We start from the raw sequence: 16,063 nt of genomic DNA on the forward strand, positions 1-16,063 counted from the left end.
TATTTATCTTTATCACTCTAACTCTGCTGCCTAGATCGAGGAGGCGCAGAACCACCTCTCCAGATCTTCATATATCTTCTTGTTCACCCGATTATAATTAACTTCATATAACAATGCAAGGTCTTTTCTCAGCAGGATCCCCAAATACTCCATTTGAGATTGATGCCATCCGAATCTATATCTTGCTACCAATTGTCTTGAGGGGTTAAAGAAGAATGTCAAGATTTGAGTTTTTTGAATGTTCAGTCTCTAACCAGACAGTCTGCCATATTCTTCCAGTGTTTCCATAAGCAGAGGAATTCCCTCTTCCGGGTTTCCTAGCGCTACCAGCACATCGTCTGCATACAAGCAAATTTTATTTTCCACATTCCCTGTTGTAACCCCCTCCAATCGAGTATCTTCTCTGATGCATTGAGCCAACGGCTCAATGAAAAGGTTAAAGAGCAGCGGGCTCAACGGGCAGCCCTGCCTGCAGCCACGTTGTAGTGTTATCCAATTTGAGAGGCTTCCATTAACTTTGATCCTCGCTGTTGGAGACATATAAATCATTCTTATACACTGAATAAACCTGTCACATAGCCCAAATCTCTTCAACACATGAAACAGAAATTCCCACCCGACTGTATCGTATGCCTTTTCCGCATCAAGCCCAATGAGAACTGTTCCAGTTTTCCCTTTAAGTATCTGGTCAATAATATGAATGGCCCTTCTGATATTATCGTGTGTTTGTCTGTTACCAATGAAGCCTGTTTGATCCTCCAGCATGGGCATCAATGTACTCAACCTCCTAGCCAAAATCGCGGCAAATAGTTTATAGTCTATATTTAACACGCTAATAGGTCTATAACCTCTGGGGTCAGTTTTATCCTTCCCTGCTTTTGGTATGACAGAGATATACGCCTCCCGCCACGATGGTGGGAGCGCCCCCCCACTCAGAGAGTAATTAAAAGAGGCCTTTAGTAGCGGGATTAAGGGTTCCCTCATCTGCCTATACCACTCTGGTGGAAATCCATCACATCCTGGGGCTTTAAAAGTCTGGAGTTTTGAGATCCCAATGTTAATCTCTTCTGCTGATATTTCTCTGACGAGTTTTTCATTCTGCTGCTTACCTATAAATGGTAGATCTAGGCTGGATAAGAAATTCTGAATCTTATGCTCATCTGCTTTGTCCGGTTGTGTGTATAGCTCAGCGTAATATTCTTCAAATGCTCTCTGAATTTCTTCGAGTTTATTAGTTATCTTATTTGTTTTTAAATTTCGAACTTTATGAATAGTGTTCTCCTGTTGTTGCCTCCTGAGACTCCATGATAATAGCCTAGCAGCTTTGGGTCCTGCCTCATACCACCGTTGTCTATTATATTTTTATTTTTTTTCAATTTCCTCACTTAAAATTTTGTGGATCTCCTGTTTAACCGGCCTCATCTGCTCCAATACCTGGGGGCACCTTGTAACGGTGTGCAATTGTTCCAATTTTCCCAAATTTTCCTGCAAATCTGACAGCTTTTTTGCTCTGACCTTCTTTAGGACTGCACATTTTGCAATAATTTTACCCCTAAGGTATGCCTTAGCCGCATCCCATAAAATCGTAGGATTAACTGTTCCATTGTCATTGAGTTCTAAATATGTTTTTAACTCCTGTCCCATTTCTCTTTTAAACAAGTCATTATTTAACAGACCTGTGTTAAGCCTCCATAAGGTGTTTTTGGGGCTAGCTTTAAACCCAATCTTCATAGTTAGTCCCGAATGATCAGATAAATCTCTTTGTCCTATTATACAATCCTTCACTCTGTGGAGATCTTTACTAAAAGTAAGGAAATAATCAATCCTCGAGTACATATCATGTCTCGCTAAATAAAATGTAAATTTGTAAATATCTATAAGCCCCAACTCAGACAACATTGTTTTTACTTGTTTCTCTAATTTAGTTCCCCTCCGGTCTCGGCTAGTTGTATCCCATTTTGGATGGAGAAGTAAATTAAAATCTCCTGCACATATACATGTGCCAACACTTTCTGCGGCAATAAGACTGAATATCTCCTTAAAGAACCCTGTACTACTACCAGGGGGTGCATATATATTACACAGCGTGACGTCTTCCTGTTCCATTTTCCCTTTCACCAACACAAATCTTCCCTCTTTATCTTTATGTTCTCCAGTAAACTCAAAACCAACCTTGTTCGGTATCAGAATGGTCACTCCTCTTTTTTTGCCAGATCTATGTGAGGCATAATAGATATTTTTGAATCCCATTCTCTTCCACTTCTCATGTTCTTCCTTTGATAGATGCGTTTCTTGTAGAAATGCAATATCAATTTTTTCCCTTTTTAGCTTTGAAACTATCTTACTCCTCTTAATGGGATTCTTTATACCATTTACATTCAAAGACAATACCTTATAATACCGCATATGTTCTATGTATTTCCAACTTATTTTCCCGCACCAACATAACAATACTCCCAGCCCTCAGAACACATAATAAACACACATGAACAAAGACAGAACTTGTCTTAACCAAATAAACCAGGTCTTCCATAAGAGAGGTTTTTTTTCTCTCCTCTCAGTCTGGGGGAAATGCCACAGTGTGGGGCCCCTCTCGTTCCCTATTTTAAAAGAAAAAGGGAAACTAAAAAACAAAAAACATGTGAGTCACCTGCATCGGACCCTCACCACTCTATGATCAAAGGGGGATCGACGTGCCATATTCCATCACGGCCAGGGGAGGAGGCCATCCAACCATATACCCCCCTGTAATGATCAGCAGCCCGGCGCACCTGTTGTTCCGTTGGTCTTATGTTCATCTTAACAGCGAAACGGGGTGGGTGGGGCACAGGTGTTACTCCTCCGTACCGACGTCCTCCGTGTGCTGGAAAACCTTCAGCTTTTCCCGTGCGCTCCCGCGTAGATCAGCTGTATTCCCGGCGCGCCGCGGCCCAACCACGCTTGTCGGTAGGATACTGCTGATCATCTCCGCCGTAATGCCTTTGGGCTTTCTTGTGGCCACCGGTCCCACCGTGTATCCGCGTCTTCTTAGATCCGCCGCAGCTTCCTCCGCGCTATTGTATAGGACCATTCCCAAGTCAAAATGAACCCGCATTTTAGCAAGCGGGGTCTGGAACCGGATGGCGTTTTCTTTAAGTACTTTTTTAACCGGGCCATACTCTTTTCTCTTCATTTGTATGTTTTCGGCATAGTCGTGATCAAAGAAAATCCGTTTCTCCTTTATATATACCGGCTTCTTCCATGCAGCGCGTAGGATTTGTTCTTTAATATTGAACTTTAAGAAGCGCACCACTGTTGATCGAGGGGGCGCCCCCGGCAGCGGCTGCACTCCCAGCGCCCGGTGAGCTCTCTCTATCCCTAGGTTCTTCTCGCTGCCCAAGTCCACACCGTCCCCCAACTCCGATATCATCATACCTTAGCATGGAGGTGCCTTCTATGTTCTCAGGGAGGCCATATATCCGTATGTTATTACGGCGTGAGCGCCCCTCCAAATCCGTAACCTTCTCTTGGAGCTGCCTCTGGTTATCCAGCAGCTGAACAATCAATCAATCAATCTTTATTTATAAAGCACTTTTCATACAAAAAACAATGTAGCACAAAGTGCTTTACATAGTTAAAAACAGCCCACCCCACCCTCCAACTCACTCCCCACACTCTCATTAACATAAATGATGTGAATACACACATATCCCCCCCCCACACACACACACACACACACGAGCACACTTAAAGAGTAAAAATTGGGCTGGGCCAAGTGAGGAAACACTATCACAGGGAGCCGTCTGCACCGGGAGCCGGTCACAGACCGCAGCCTCCAGGCTGGGCACACAGCAGGAGGGAGGCCAAGGAGCCCCCCAGCCAGGCTGAGAGGACCCCCAGAGACCCAGCAGCCACAGTCGATCACAGCCCCGGTGCAGAGAGCGCCTTCTGAGGAAACACTGGAGATATGACGCAATACGATATATACAGGGTAAAATGATAAAACAAATAAGAACAGGATACAATATAAATATAAATATAAATATAAATATAAATAGAGTAAGAAGATTAAAAAATGAATAAGAATAAAATCAATAAATATTAGGTAAAGCCTAAATTAATAATAGAATAACAGGATAGAATAAATAAGCATAAAATAAATAAACGCTAAGTAAAAGCTAAATTAAAAAGGTGGGTCTTGAGCCTGTTCTTAAAAACATGTACGTTCTCTGCGGCCCTGAGCTCCTCCGGCAGGCTGTTCCACAGACGAAGACCATACCACTGAAAAGCTGCCTCTCCGTGAGTATGTGTCCTGACTTTAGGGACAATTAAAAGGCCAGCACCAGAGGACCTCAGGGTCCGCGAGGGTTCGTATGGTAAAAGCAGATCTGAGAGATAAGAAGGCCCAAGACCATTAAGACATTTAAAAACCAATAAAAGAACTTTAAAATCGATCCTGAAACACACGGGGAGCCAGTGCAGCGATTCTAAAACCGGTGTAATGTAATGTAACAATGGCATCCCTCACTCCAATGTCCCATTTCTCCTTCCCTACCATGTTTCTTTCCATTTCTTCCAGACGTTTCCCCACCTCCTCGATCCTGCTTGTGGCGGCGGTAACCTGTTGATTTATCTCGTGTGTTAACTCGCTCATTTGGGCTTTCATGTCCTCTTTTAAACTTGTTCTCACGAGCGATAGCTCCTTCTTCATCTCTGCCTTAAGGTCTTGCATGCCCTCCGCCACTTCTTCACTCACCACTTGTCTGAGGGGGCCTAGCGCTGATGTTGCGGCCACCGCCGCCATCTTCTCGCCCTCTTGCTTGGAGCGTGTTTCATATGTCTTACTCTCAAGTCGCGTTTCTAAGCTTTGGCCCGGGGCTCGTCCCTTCTTATTTTTATCTCCGCTCATTATTCTTGAAGGGAAAGTCGCTTTTAATGAATTGTATTCTTGAATTGCGGATTATTTTAGCTATCGATGCAGGAGCTCCTGTTTATGCTGCTACTCTCGCCACCATGACACCGGAAGTCCCCCATAACTCTATTCTTAATGTGAAAAGTCTACCAATCCCCTATATAACTCCTAAATATTGCTTTGGTTCTGACTATTTCACTCTATAAAATTTAACTGACTTATACAGTGGCCTGCTTTTGTTAATGGTAATCTGAGTAATATCAGAAATTTTCTCCCCTTTAGCATTTGGCATTTTCCCAACAATATAATGTGATACCATAATCTAAGCCCAGTCAATAAAACAGAATTTCCTTAAAGCAAACATCAGCAACCCAAAGTTAGCAGCCCCAGGGTTAAGTCTGCAGCTCCACCCTCATGTGAAACTACACTCTTCCCTTCTGGTCTCTCTTCTCCTCCTGCTCTTGGCAAAGCAAAACATAGCAAAGTAAAGCATCCACCCTTCTCTTCCCGACATGGTGAATTGTTTGTCAACATTTATTCATCCTAACCTTGGTCCAGTCTTGGTCTCAGTGCCAAGTCAGTCAAAACTTTAGTCCACATCATAAGTCCATCACAGTTCAGTCACACATTCACTCACACGCATTCACACCAGATATTGCTGATAGTGGAGACTCCCACGCAAATAATCAGATTCTCCACCCTCAGCAACATGAGCTCATTCATTTGTTAATTAATTTTCCCCACCTCATATCTCAGTGGTTGGCCTCGGTTCTTCAGCGTCCTGACAGTCTGAGGTCAACTGATATAATTTCACCTGCGAAATACACAGAAAATCTTGTTAAAAGCCGCGCAGTTTGCACAACAGTAATATTCCCATTAAGCACTTTCTAAACACGTTATAACAATGTGTCATCACTAAATTAGAAATTTCTTCTTCAGATCTGCACGACTGCACTTAGTCACAGACCTGACCACTCTATTTAATTATCCTGTATGTTACCATTATATATTTTACCAAGCAATTCTGCTCACGCAGTCACAGACATGTTTCTTTGCACTCACACGGCCCGACAGGAAACTTCAATCCTTCTTTTTTTTTGTCACCACTCATTCAACTCATTTGCATACTGAGTCATATCTCAAGAAGTTGCCTTGACAAGAGAAATGCATATTTAAACATTACCACATGATTAAATTATTTTTATTTTTACCGTAATCACTTCTTTTGCTCAATCAGCACGAGAGCACTTCCAATTCACTATTCTAAAACTACTTTAGGCTTTTAATCACTGGCTTATCTTTTTCCTTTTCACAAAAGTCACTCTATTGTCATGAAACTCCCCTGAGTTATTCCTCAACTTCAGGCTTTAAGTGTGTTAAATTTACACTATGTAACACTGATGAAAGATAAGAAGCTGATTTTCATTGCATGTGTGTTATTAGGCAGGTTTAATCGATGTCTGTGCAGTGGAGCTGCAGATCCAGCAGGGCATGTTCTCAAAGCTGCCTTTCCTACACATTTCTCTGCTATAATTTGATCATTTTTTTAACTACTACCCAATACTGAACCTTGAGCTACTCCACAAGCAATATGCATCAAATTAGATTTATATTCATTTATTTGTACATATTGTTGCCTATTCCCTACATAGCTTTTTAACCATTCCAAAACCACTCCCCTTAAAACCATACCTTTCCATTTTTTTAATAGAATTTCATGATTAACAGTATCAAACGCCTTCTTTAGATCTAAGAAAACTCTGAGCGCATACCTCTTATTATCCACACGTTCTGTTATCTCTTCCATTAAATCTATCAGTGCCAAAGCTGTTGATCTGTTGTTTCTGAACCCAAACTGACTATCTGTCAGTAATTCATATTTTTCCACAAAACTGTCAAATCTTTTTATGAAAAGTTTTTCCAGTATCTTAGAGAACTGGGAGAGTATTGACACTGGTCTATAGTTTGTAAAATGATACTTTTCACCTGTTTTGTAAATGGGAATAACTTTAGCAACTTTCATTTTTTGTGGAAAAACTCATTTTTGAAAAGACAAGTTGAATATATATTTTAATGGTTTTACGACACCATCAATAACTGTCTTTACTGTTACCATATCAATATCATTCCAGTCTGTACTGGTTTTGTTCTTAAGTCCTCTAACTATGTCATAAATCTCTTTCTCTTCCACTGCTCTTAAAAACATTGAGCTTATAGGTATATATAGGGTATTCTTTTTTATTTTTGCTGGCATTTTGTAGTCCTTTAGTCATCCATGGTCTTCCAGCATAGTTGTGTTTCCTATTAATCTCAATTACTGGACAGTTTTTCTCAAGTAATGTTCATAAAAATGCTTCATAAGCTTTATTAACTTCTTTTTGTTCATATACAATATTCCAATCATGCTGTAAAAGTTCATTTCTAAGACAACAACAAAACACCACTCCGGTTCAGATCCGGGAGGCCGTTCCTCCCAATCACGCCCCTCCAGGTCTCGCTGTCGTTGCCCATGTGAGCATTGAAATCTCCCAGTAGGACAACAGAGTCCCCAGGCGGAGCACCCTCCAGTACCCCACCCAGGGACTCCAAGAAGGCTGGGTACTCTGAACCACCACTCGGCGGATAAGCGCAGACAATGAACAGGACCCAGGACCCAGAGGTACAGGGAATGAACCCTCTCATCCACTGGAAGAAACTCCAACATACAGGCAGCAAGGATACCCACCCAAGCCCGCTGCTTCTCACCAGGGGCACCGGGAATCGGTCCGCCAGGATCTCCACTCCTAGCAGCTGCTGGGCTCACAATGCACCCGACCCTACTGCACCTCCTGCAGGTGGTGGGCCAGCAGGAACATGTGCCCTTGTCCCTTTTTTGGGCTGTGCCTTGCCAGGCACCATGGACTAAGGCCCGGCCACCAGACGCTCACCCTCGGGCACCCTCTCATGGGGCTTGGCTCCAGGGTGGGGCAACGGTACAAGGCGAATAGTGAGCTAATAACATTCGTTAGGGTTTTCTAGAATATTTACAAACAAAATCCATTTTTTTCAATTAAATTTTATTTATATATCACAAAATTACAACAACAATCACCTTAAGGTGCTTTGTACTGTAAGACGGATCTAGAGAAACTTTCTTCTGGTGGCATGGAAATCAAATGGGGTGGCAAAATCAAAGCCATTTCTTTACACGTATGCAGGCGTTTCTGCATATTCTGTAATATATATTATATATGGTTAAAATGCATCAAGTGCAGTAAGTATACACATGTTTGATATAAGCACGGTCTGTAACTTTATTATTGGTTTTAGCCCTATCAAAGTAAACATGTGAATTTTGATTTGATTTGAATAATAATGAATAAAATGTAATTTTCAAAAAATAGCTAGAAATGCATAAGAGAAATGGAACAAGCCAATCACAGGCTGTGGCAACCCAACAATTTTTGTTGTTACATTTCTATGGCAGTCCTTGTCACATTAGGGCAGTGGTTCTTAACCTGGGTTCGATCGAACCCTAGGGGTTCAGTGACTCAGTCTCAGGGGTTCGGCAGAGCCTCCGCCATGACGTGCATGGCTCATTTTGTGCACCAGTAAAAAAAATCACATTTTATTTTTCACTAAAGAGGGGTTCAGTGAATGCGCATATGAAGCTGGTGGGGTTCAGTACCTCCAACAAGGTTAAGAACCACTGCATTAGGGCATAGGTTATGACTCAGGGCTTGTAGAAGGGTTTATGGTTACAAAGTACCACCAGCAAGCACACAGAAGTACAAATTTTTGTCAGACATTTTTAAGGTTACTTTTTCGAGACTTTTATGCATAGTTATAGACCTTCTACTCTATTTATTTATTTATTTGCTGTTGTATTTTTACAGACATATTTAAGGCCTTTAAAGATGTTTGCAGTCATAGGGTTGCATCAGTTTTGCATCAGATTTTTTTGACAATAAAGATATTATTATTAGTAGTAAATTCCTTTGCTTAGGATTATGGATACAGAAGAAACAGGAGAGATGTGTCACTTATATCATCGCTCAGCTTTGATCACAGTTTAAATAATACGCCAAATAGCCAAAGAATAAACATGTGGCGTAGACACAGATTCAAGTGTACGAGACTTTCTGCAAACGTATCCAATAATGTAATATTGTCATTTATTCAGGCAAATGAATTTGGTCCTAAGAATTTTGGGTAATTGTCTTAGAATCCGGATAGGTGGCGGTAATGCACGTTCTTTGGTTTGACAACTGCCAAAAAAACATAAAGAAGAAGGAGTGCCGTAAGCTAGCTGTAACAAGAAGTTGCTAACCTATTTGTGAGGTTTGATAAAGCATAATAGAGAAAAGTAACGTTGCGGAGAGATAAGTTACCGCTGACAGTAGGTCATGCAGCGCTCTAAAAGGTAATGAGCCGTAAAGCCACAGGGTCTCGGCTCAGCGGCGCCCACAAACTGCGGCCACACTGGAACGACTGGCAGTCCAGGTTGGTGCTCTGTGGGCCTACGGCTCGCTGTTGTGTTCAGCTGGGGCCACATGGAAGGGAAGCACTGTTTGTTTGTGCTTAAACGCTTAATACTAACAGACCGTAACTGCACTGTCTTGAAAACCATAAAACCATCTTGTTTACGCAGTATAGACTCACCCACGGTAAACGTAGGGCTTGCTTGTGACGAGCCTGTGTCGTGGACTGTCGCTGCTAACAAGCTAACGCTAATGGCTAATCAACTGTGAGGCTTTGGTACAAAAGCACGCCAGTTGAAAAAATAATACTGATCTTTTATGTATTTTATTGATGAGTGATATTTAAAATGAAACACATGGTAGCTCAAAGTGTTTGTGAGCTGTGGGTCTTCGCGCTGGCTACATATGGTTAGCTAATGGGAAAGACTACCCAAAGCAATGTTATCAACTCCTCAGATAACTTCCGGATACGTTTTTTACAGCTTCTTCACAGAGTGGTGTACGATGGTGTTGGTTTTTTAACCTGTTGGCGTTATAATAACTAACTGGGCAATGAGTAAAAGAGGAGATGTCATTGCTGGCTGTGAGCGTGGCAGCTGCCCGAAGGCCTCGCTTAGTTTTGAAATGCGGCTCACTGCAGCTTTCTGTAAGAGACGGGATCCATGTTTCCATACTCCCGTGTCGACCCAGGGTATTTTGGGTGTGTGTGAGACGTGTGAACAGCGTCAGGTGCCTGTTGTTGTAGTCACACGCTAAATGAAGACTGCAGACTGGGCTCAGCAGCAGGTTATTGCTCCTGTTTTAGTAGGGGTGGGGGTAGGCCTGATTTGCATCTGTTTGCAAAGAATTTCTAAACGATTAAAGTAGTATGACAACAAAAATGACAGTCTGTTCATCGGTTCTTTCTTGGGCATTAAACTAATCTAATGTTAGCCTTTCATTTCTGGCGTGGCTGTAGTTCAGGTAGACCAGGTCATCGCCTAACTGGGTGGTTGGTGGTTTCATCCCAGTTACTCCAGGTTGCATGCCAAATTAATCCTCGTGCAACATACTAACCACAAGTTGCTCTCTGATGCATTCATCGGAGTATCTGTGTGTGAATGAGGCATGCTGTATAAAGCACCTCGAGTGCTCCAGTAGAGTAAAACACTGTAATATAAGAACCAGTGCAGTTACCATGTAGGCCTTGTTACCGAGCAGCATTGCACCACATGCACAGAATTGCCAGCTAAATAGTTTATTTTTACTTCCTGCTTTAGTGTGTTTTTATTTTGTTTGGTGTCTTGCTTCATTTGCCATCCTTAGTGACTTTTTCTGGTTAGTTGGCTAAGTGAGATTTAAATGTTGCTGTTAATGATTAAACGATGGCGTTTAAGCTGGCACTAATACTGCAAGCTTCAAAGCTTAGAGTCAACCAGTAATGTCGAAGCAACACTTCATGTTTTGTGAGAGGATGCAATAGCGAAATGATGAAGTTTGTGTTGATTATTTTTGTTTGTATTCTTTCTGATTAACAGTATGCCATGATGTGATGTAAGTATTATACCATGTGATTAATGCAGTTGTTCCCTCTGCTGTATTAAAAATGCAATAGACTGTTTACCCTTAAAGTTGCCCAATAAGTTGGAATATGCACCAAATGCTTTTCATGCAGTCCCTCGTGGTTTATCTTTACTTTACACCGACTCATCTGGAGACTAGTTTGATGTTTACCTGTACAGAACACTCACCACCTGTGATTGGGCAGAGAGAAGGAGCACACAGTGTAAAAGCTGTACCCCTGCTTACAGATGGTGACATGTAAGCAATGATCGACTCCCAGACAAAAATAACTGCTGAGCAGTGGCACTTGCTTGAATCACTGAAGTACACCTGTAGCTCATACGCTCCAACCTGTGGTGTCATTACAGTTGAAAGTTTCATTAGTCACGCACTGAAACTTTCCAGTTGAACTGTGACATTCATTAGTATTAAACTGGTAGTAATGGGATGAGTTCAGAGTTAGATCAAGAGTCAGCTGTGACATTGGTGGTCTTTTTCTTTTGTCTGTGTTTGTTTTATCCGTAGAGTTAACAGTGTGTCATCCAGCCAGGACGAGGTGAAGTCTAGAGAGTTTGGTTCAGGACCACTGTACGACGTGTTGGCCTCCAGTTGCCCTGAACAGCCAGCAGTGCCCAGTAATGTCTATGCTGCTGCAGATACCCATCAGGAAGAGGGTGAGGCCTGTGGTTAAGCTGAAACTCTTACTTCTTACTTAGACTTTGGCTGAAAATAACCCAAAAAGGAAGCTTTTTGCCCCACTTTCAACATTTTCCAGTTTCAGGGTCAAAATTTCAAGTTAAACTCCCATCATTCATGTTAACTGCAGATTTTCATTTCTAGTCACTGACCCGTCTAAAGACAAACGAAGAAGCAAAGATGCAGATTTCTAATTAAAGTGAAATGTTGAAAAGAATGATTTATCTTCTGTCGTGAGCCTTCTGCAGGTCAGCTCCTCTTTGACTTGTTGGTTAAACCAAGTTGTAAAACAGGCTGTTTACATGGACAAACACACATTGTATTTGAATAGTGCAGCTTATGCGTACTTGGCCTTTCTATGAAATGTCTCTTAGGTGGATATGAAGCTGGTCAAGGTGTCTGTGATACTACGTTTGATTGGAAGTCGCTGGGGCAAGAGCTGAGGCCAGATGACTTGACAACGGATTTGATTCCTTTTAAGCATGGAAACCGTGCTCTAGCTTCAAAGGACATGAGGAAATCGCAGGGTAAGTGGTGCAGCAAATGCATGCAGAAGCACACGTTCAACGCAGGTTCAAAGGAGTTGGCTTATAAAAATAAGCTCGCGTTGTGTTCAGATCGGGTTTGCCTGAGTCATTCACTGACAGTTGGAAAAAGGTAATGCCAGGTTTGGTTAACTGAAGTTTCCACTCTAACACAAGTGGAGAAATGGTATTAAGACTTAAATTTAGGTTTCCTTGCAGTTCCTACCCAGTTTTCATGGGAACACTAGGCTCTGACTAGCTAATTAACAGCTTGTGTCTAAAGAGCATGTTCCCAACATGTTTTCTGCAGTAGTTACATCTATATACTTCTGAAATGATGCTGAGGAACTCCAGCTGTGGTTGTAGTTTAGTTTTTTCTAATATACTGGTGTAGCTGCAGCGGGATCATGTGTGTTCACTCGGAGTGTCGGGATGTCGTTGCAGACAGAGGAATGGCTCACTCAGAGGAGTCTCGACTGGCCAACCTCCTGCGCCGAGTCTCCAGGGAAGATGATCGTGACCGGAGGCTGGCTACAATCAAACAGCTGAAGGAATTCATCAGCCATGGCGAGAGCAGAGGGGTCAGTCAGATTACTTTCCTGGTGTTTCAATCCGTGATAGCCAGCAACGTCACTATAGTCACACTCACAGGGTGCAGCAAACTGTATTGGAATACATTATACGATGTGTTTACATATTTACTTCTCCCAGCACACACTGTGAGGGTAAATGGACTGGTTCTTATAGAGCGCTTTTCTACTCTTCTGAGCACTCAAAGCGCTTTATACAACTTGTGCATTCACCCATTCGCAAAAGCACATTTTTCTAAGTGTTTTCTAGCTAACAGTCACACACATTCACACTCCGATGGATGCATCAGAGAGCAGTTTGGGGTTAGTATCTTGCCAAAGAATATTTGGCATGCAGACTAGGGGAAGCCAGGAATTGAACCACCAACCTTCCGATCAGTAGATCAGCAGTAACCTGCTCTACCGCCTGAGCTACAGCCACCCCAACTGACCAGCTACCTTATGACCGCTTGGACTGTTGATTTACCTAAAGGTCCTTCGTAGGCTCTAGTACTCATGTATTTATGAATACTTTGACCCTCGGGCCTGTAACTGTGTTAAGATAAAACCCTATCGTCTCAGTTTTCCTGGCTTTTCCTAAAATGGGCTTTTTCATTAAATACTGAATGTTGAGGTGTGTGAGAACAAAGGACAAAAACATTATGACTGCTTTTACCTGCAGCGCTGCAGGGGGCTTTAGTTTTAACGTAAAACAACTACTGGCATGCACTGAGTTGCCTAGCAACATGATTGTTTAGACATATTTTGATGTGAAGGCTGCTATAATATGAGCCTGAGCTAGCTAGATGTGACTGATACATAAAGGGGACTGTAGTTCGATAAACAGTGAGTAACTAGTGAGACTGTGTAATCCTAATGACTTCTGTCTTGTCTCCACAGACTCTGGTCAAACAATTGGACACCATCCTTAGCACTCTGAATGACATTTTAAATGAGAGGTAAGAGGATGCTGGGTGCGTGGGTTCATTGGCAGTACAGGAAGTTTCAATAACTCAGGGCTGTAGAAATAGAAAGGAGATTAAAATATTCACATAAACTCAGACTGTTGCTCAGTAGCGCTGCCACAAGCGACTAATCAGATCATCATCCATTGGGCGTAAAACGTACAGCTTGTTGCACCAGCAGCATCTGCTCTTATATAACTATCATTAGCTTACAGCTGGAAGTGTTTAAGGTCTGTGCTAACTAACAATAAAGACAAGATGAGAGTTTATTAAACTTTCAATGTTAACCGTTTAATCAGCTGTGTGCAAACTGTAACTTTAATCTCAGCCAAACCGATTTACTCAGGAACAAATAAAACACTGAACAAAGCCAAACAAGAACATTTTTAAGTTATCTGAGTGACTCATATATCATGTTTAACCTGAGTAGGGAAAGAACTCCGGGGGGTTTGAAAATGATGTGCCGGGAATCCCCTGTTTTCACCGGCTCTAGTGACCCTTGACCTCCCGGTCAGCTATCGAGCTAGTGGGTAACAGATGGCTCTGAAAACGTCGGCGCACTTTTGAAAATATGTGTTGTCTTGATAAACTGAGCAGATATTAGAAGTTTACACAGCTACATTCTGAAAATATGTTAAATGTTCATTTTGCGACCCAGAAAGAATAATAAGAGTAATATTAAAACTAAGTAGCTGCCGCCATTGTTGGGAACTGGAATTAGCTGGGCCGCGCTATGAATTCTGGGATATGGTGGGCCACGCTGTGACTTAATCGGCTTACAAATGCGGTCTCCAAAGGATGCGGCCCCCGAATTTGGACACAGCTGTGGTACCGGGGACTGCTGCTGCTGCTTCTTCTTCTTCTTTGGTGTTTAACGGCAGCTGGCATCCTTGCAGATGCATTGCTGCCATCTTAAATCCTACTATTTATTCCTAACATGGAAAAATCGGACACGGAGCAGCGAACCGTACTGTGCTAACCGGTCCCCACCAAAGTTTGCATTAATCATTAGGACTCCGGCTGTGCTCTCTGCGCATTCAATCTAAAGTCAGCTGCTGGTGCTTGTTCTTTTTTCTACTGTTTAATAGAAATTATTACAGAAGTTTGTTTCAAATATTTGTCAGGTTACAACCTTTTTCCAAAATGAATTACATTCAGTTTTCACCTCTATATTCAATGAAATGGTCCATAATGACGAAGGTTATATTTGAGGTTGTTATTTTGTTGCCATGACCCTCAAAATGTAGCTCAGGTGCTTCTTGTTTCCACTGATCATCTGTCACATCATTCTTCAACTCTGTTGGAGTTCATCTGAGGTGAATTCAGTTGATTGAACATGATGTGGAAAAGTGCACACTTGTCTATATAAGGTCGCATATTTGACAGTGTCGGGGCACAAACCCAGCCATGAAGTCCAGGGAGTGCTCTGTAGACCTCTGAGGTAGGAGTGTATAGATCTGAGGATGTCTCTGCATCACTGAAGGTCCTAAGGAGCACAGTGGCCTCCATCATCCATATGTGGAACAAGTTTGGAACCACCAGGACTCTTCCTAGAGCTTCCTGCGTGGCGAGTCTGAGCGATCAGGGTTGAAGAGTCATGGCTGTGCACCGACGCTGTCCATCCAAGCCGATCGAAATAATAGTCAGGCCGCTCTAAAGTTGTTTTTTTTCCTGTGTTGATGTTTTTAGCAGTAAGATGCTGTGGGAGCTGCGTCAGGATGCTGCAGCCTGCCTTGGTATCCTGTGCACCGTACTCAGCTATGAGGCAGAGCGCATCTTCAAGTGGCTCTTTGTCAAGTTCAATTCAAGCAGTCGTGATGAGGTGAAGCTGTTGTACCTGGTGGCAGCACAGCGCGCTTTGGAGGCTGCTGGGGAGAGGAAGGCCTTTTCTCACATTATGCAGGTAAAGACACGGCCTGATGCTTTTCACGAGTACAACTCTATCTGTCCGGTTCATTTTGACCTGTCTCTGCATCAGCACCATGCAGCTATTCACTGTTACAGCTTCAGGCTACAGATACCCAGGGCCAGTTAGCCTGCATTTATACTACTGATGATGATGATGTAAGATGTAGGTGTATGTTACATGCCTGTGTACACTAGTGCTGGAACAGCAGAGGGAGTGCAAGTCTTGCAGAGAGAGTGTTGTTCAGGCTTATTGATAGTAATCTGTTAAACTATTCACAGCACCTGCACTGAAATTCACACCATGCATAAGGTTGGTTGCTGTTAGCCAGTGCCGTGGCAGTGGGTATTGCTTTCAGTCAGTTTGAATTAAGAGCTGCAGTTTAGTTTGACAGTAGCTACAGTAACAATCTTCAAAGAGCCGTGCAGTGTTGTTGCATAGTAAACACACGTTCTATCAGGGATGTTTATCATATTTTGGTCAATTTTTAACCAGTTGCCATATCATACT

At 42.5% G+C, this 16,063-nt stretch overlaps 1 protein-coding gene across 5 annotated transcripts in view; it reads left to right on the forward strand.

The window, feature by feature from the left end:
• Positions 1 to 9,150: 9,150 nt before the first annotated feature.
• Positions 9,151 to 16,063, forward strand: part of smg1 (SMG1 nonsense mediated mRNA decay associated PI3K related kinase) — a 58,782-nt gene continuing 51,869 nt past the window's right edge. For 4 of the 5 annotated variants that reach the window (XM_085402868.1, XM_085402871.1, XM_085402869.1 and 1 more), the window contains exons 1-6: positions 9,151 to 9,373; positions 11,419 to 11,567; positions 11,964 to 12,116; positions 12,558 to 12,694; positions 13,583 to 13,641; positions 15,337 to 15,550. In XM_085402868.1, coding sequence (XP_085258994.1) covers positions 9,297 to 9,373; positions 11,419 to 11,567; positions 11,964 to 12,116; positions 12,558 to 12,694; positions 13,583 to 13,641; positions 15,337 to 15,550 — 789 coding nt within the window. In that variant the 5' untranslated portion in view covers positions 9,151 to 9,296. The remainder of the gene's footprint in view (positions 9,374 to 11,418; positions 11,568 to 11,963; positions 12,117 to 12,557; positions 12,695 to 13,582; positions 13,642 to 15,336; positions 15,551 to 16,063) is intronic. The other variant, XM_085402873.1, reaches the window with a different exon arrangement.

This window comes from Rhamphochromis longiceps, linkage group LG4, assembly GCF_057381845.1.
Source record: "Rhamphochromis longiceps isolate RC_006_pf linkage group LG4, R_longiceps_female_GT1.1, whole genome shotgun sequence".
NCBI classification, from domain to species: Eukaryota; Metazoa; Chordata; class Actinopteri; order Cichliformes; family Cichlidae; genus Rhamphochromis; species Rhamphochromis longiceps.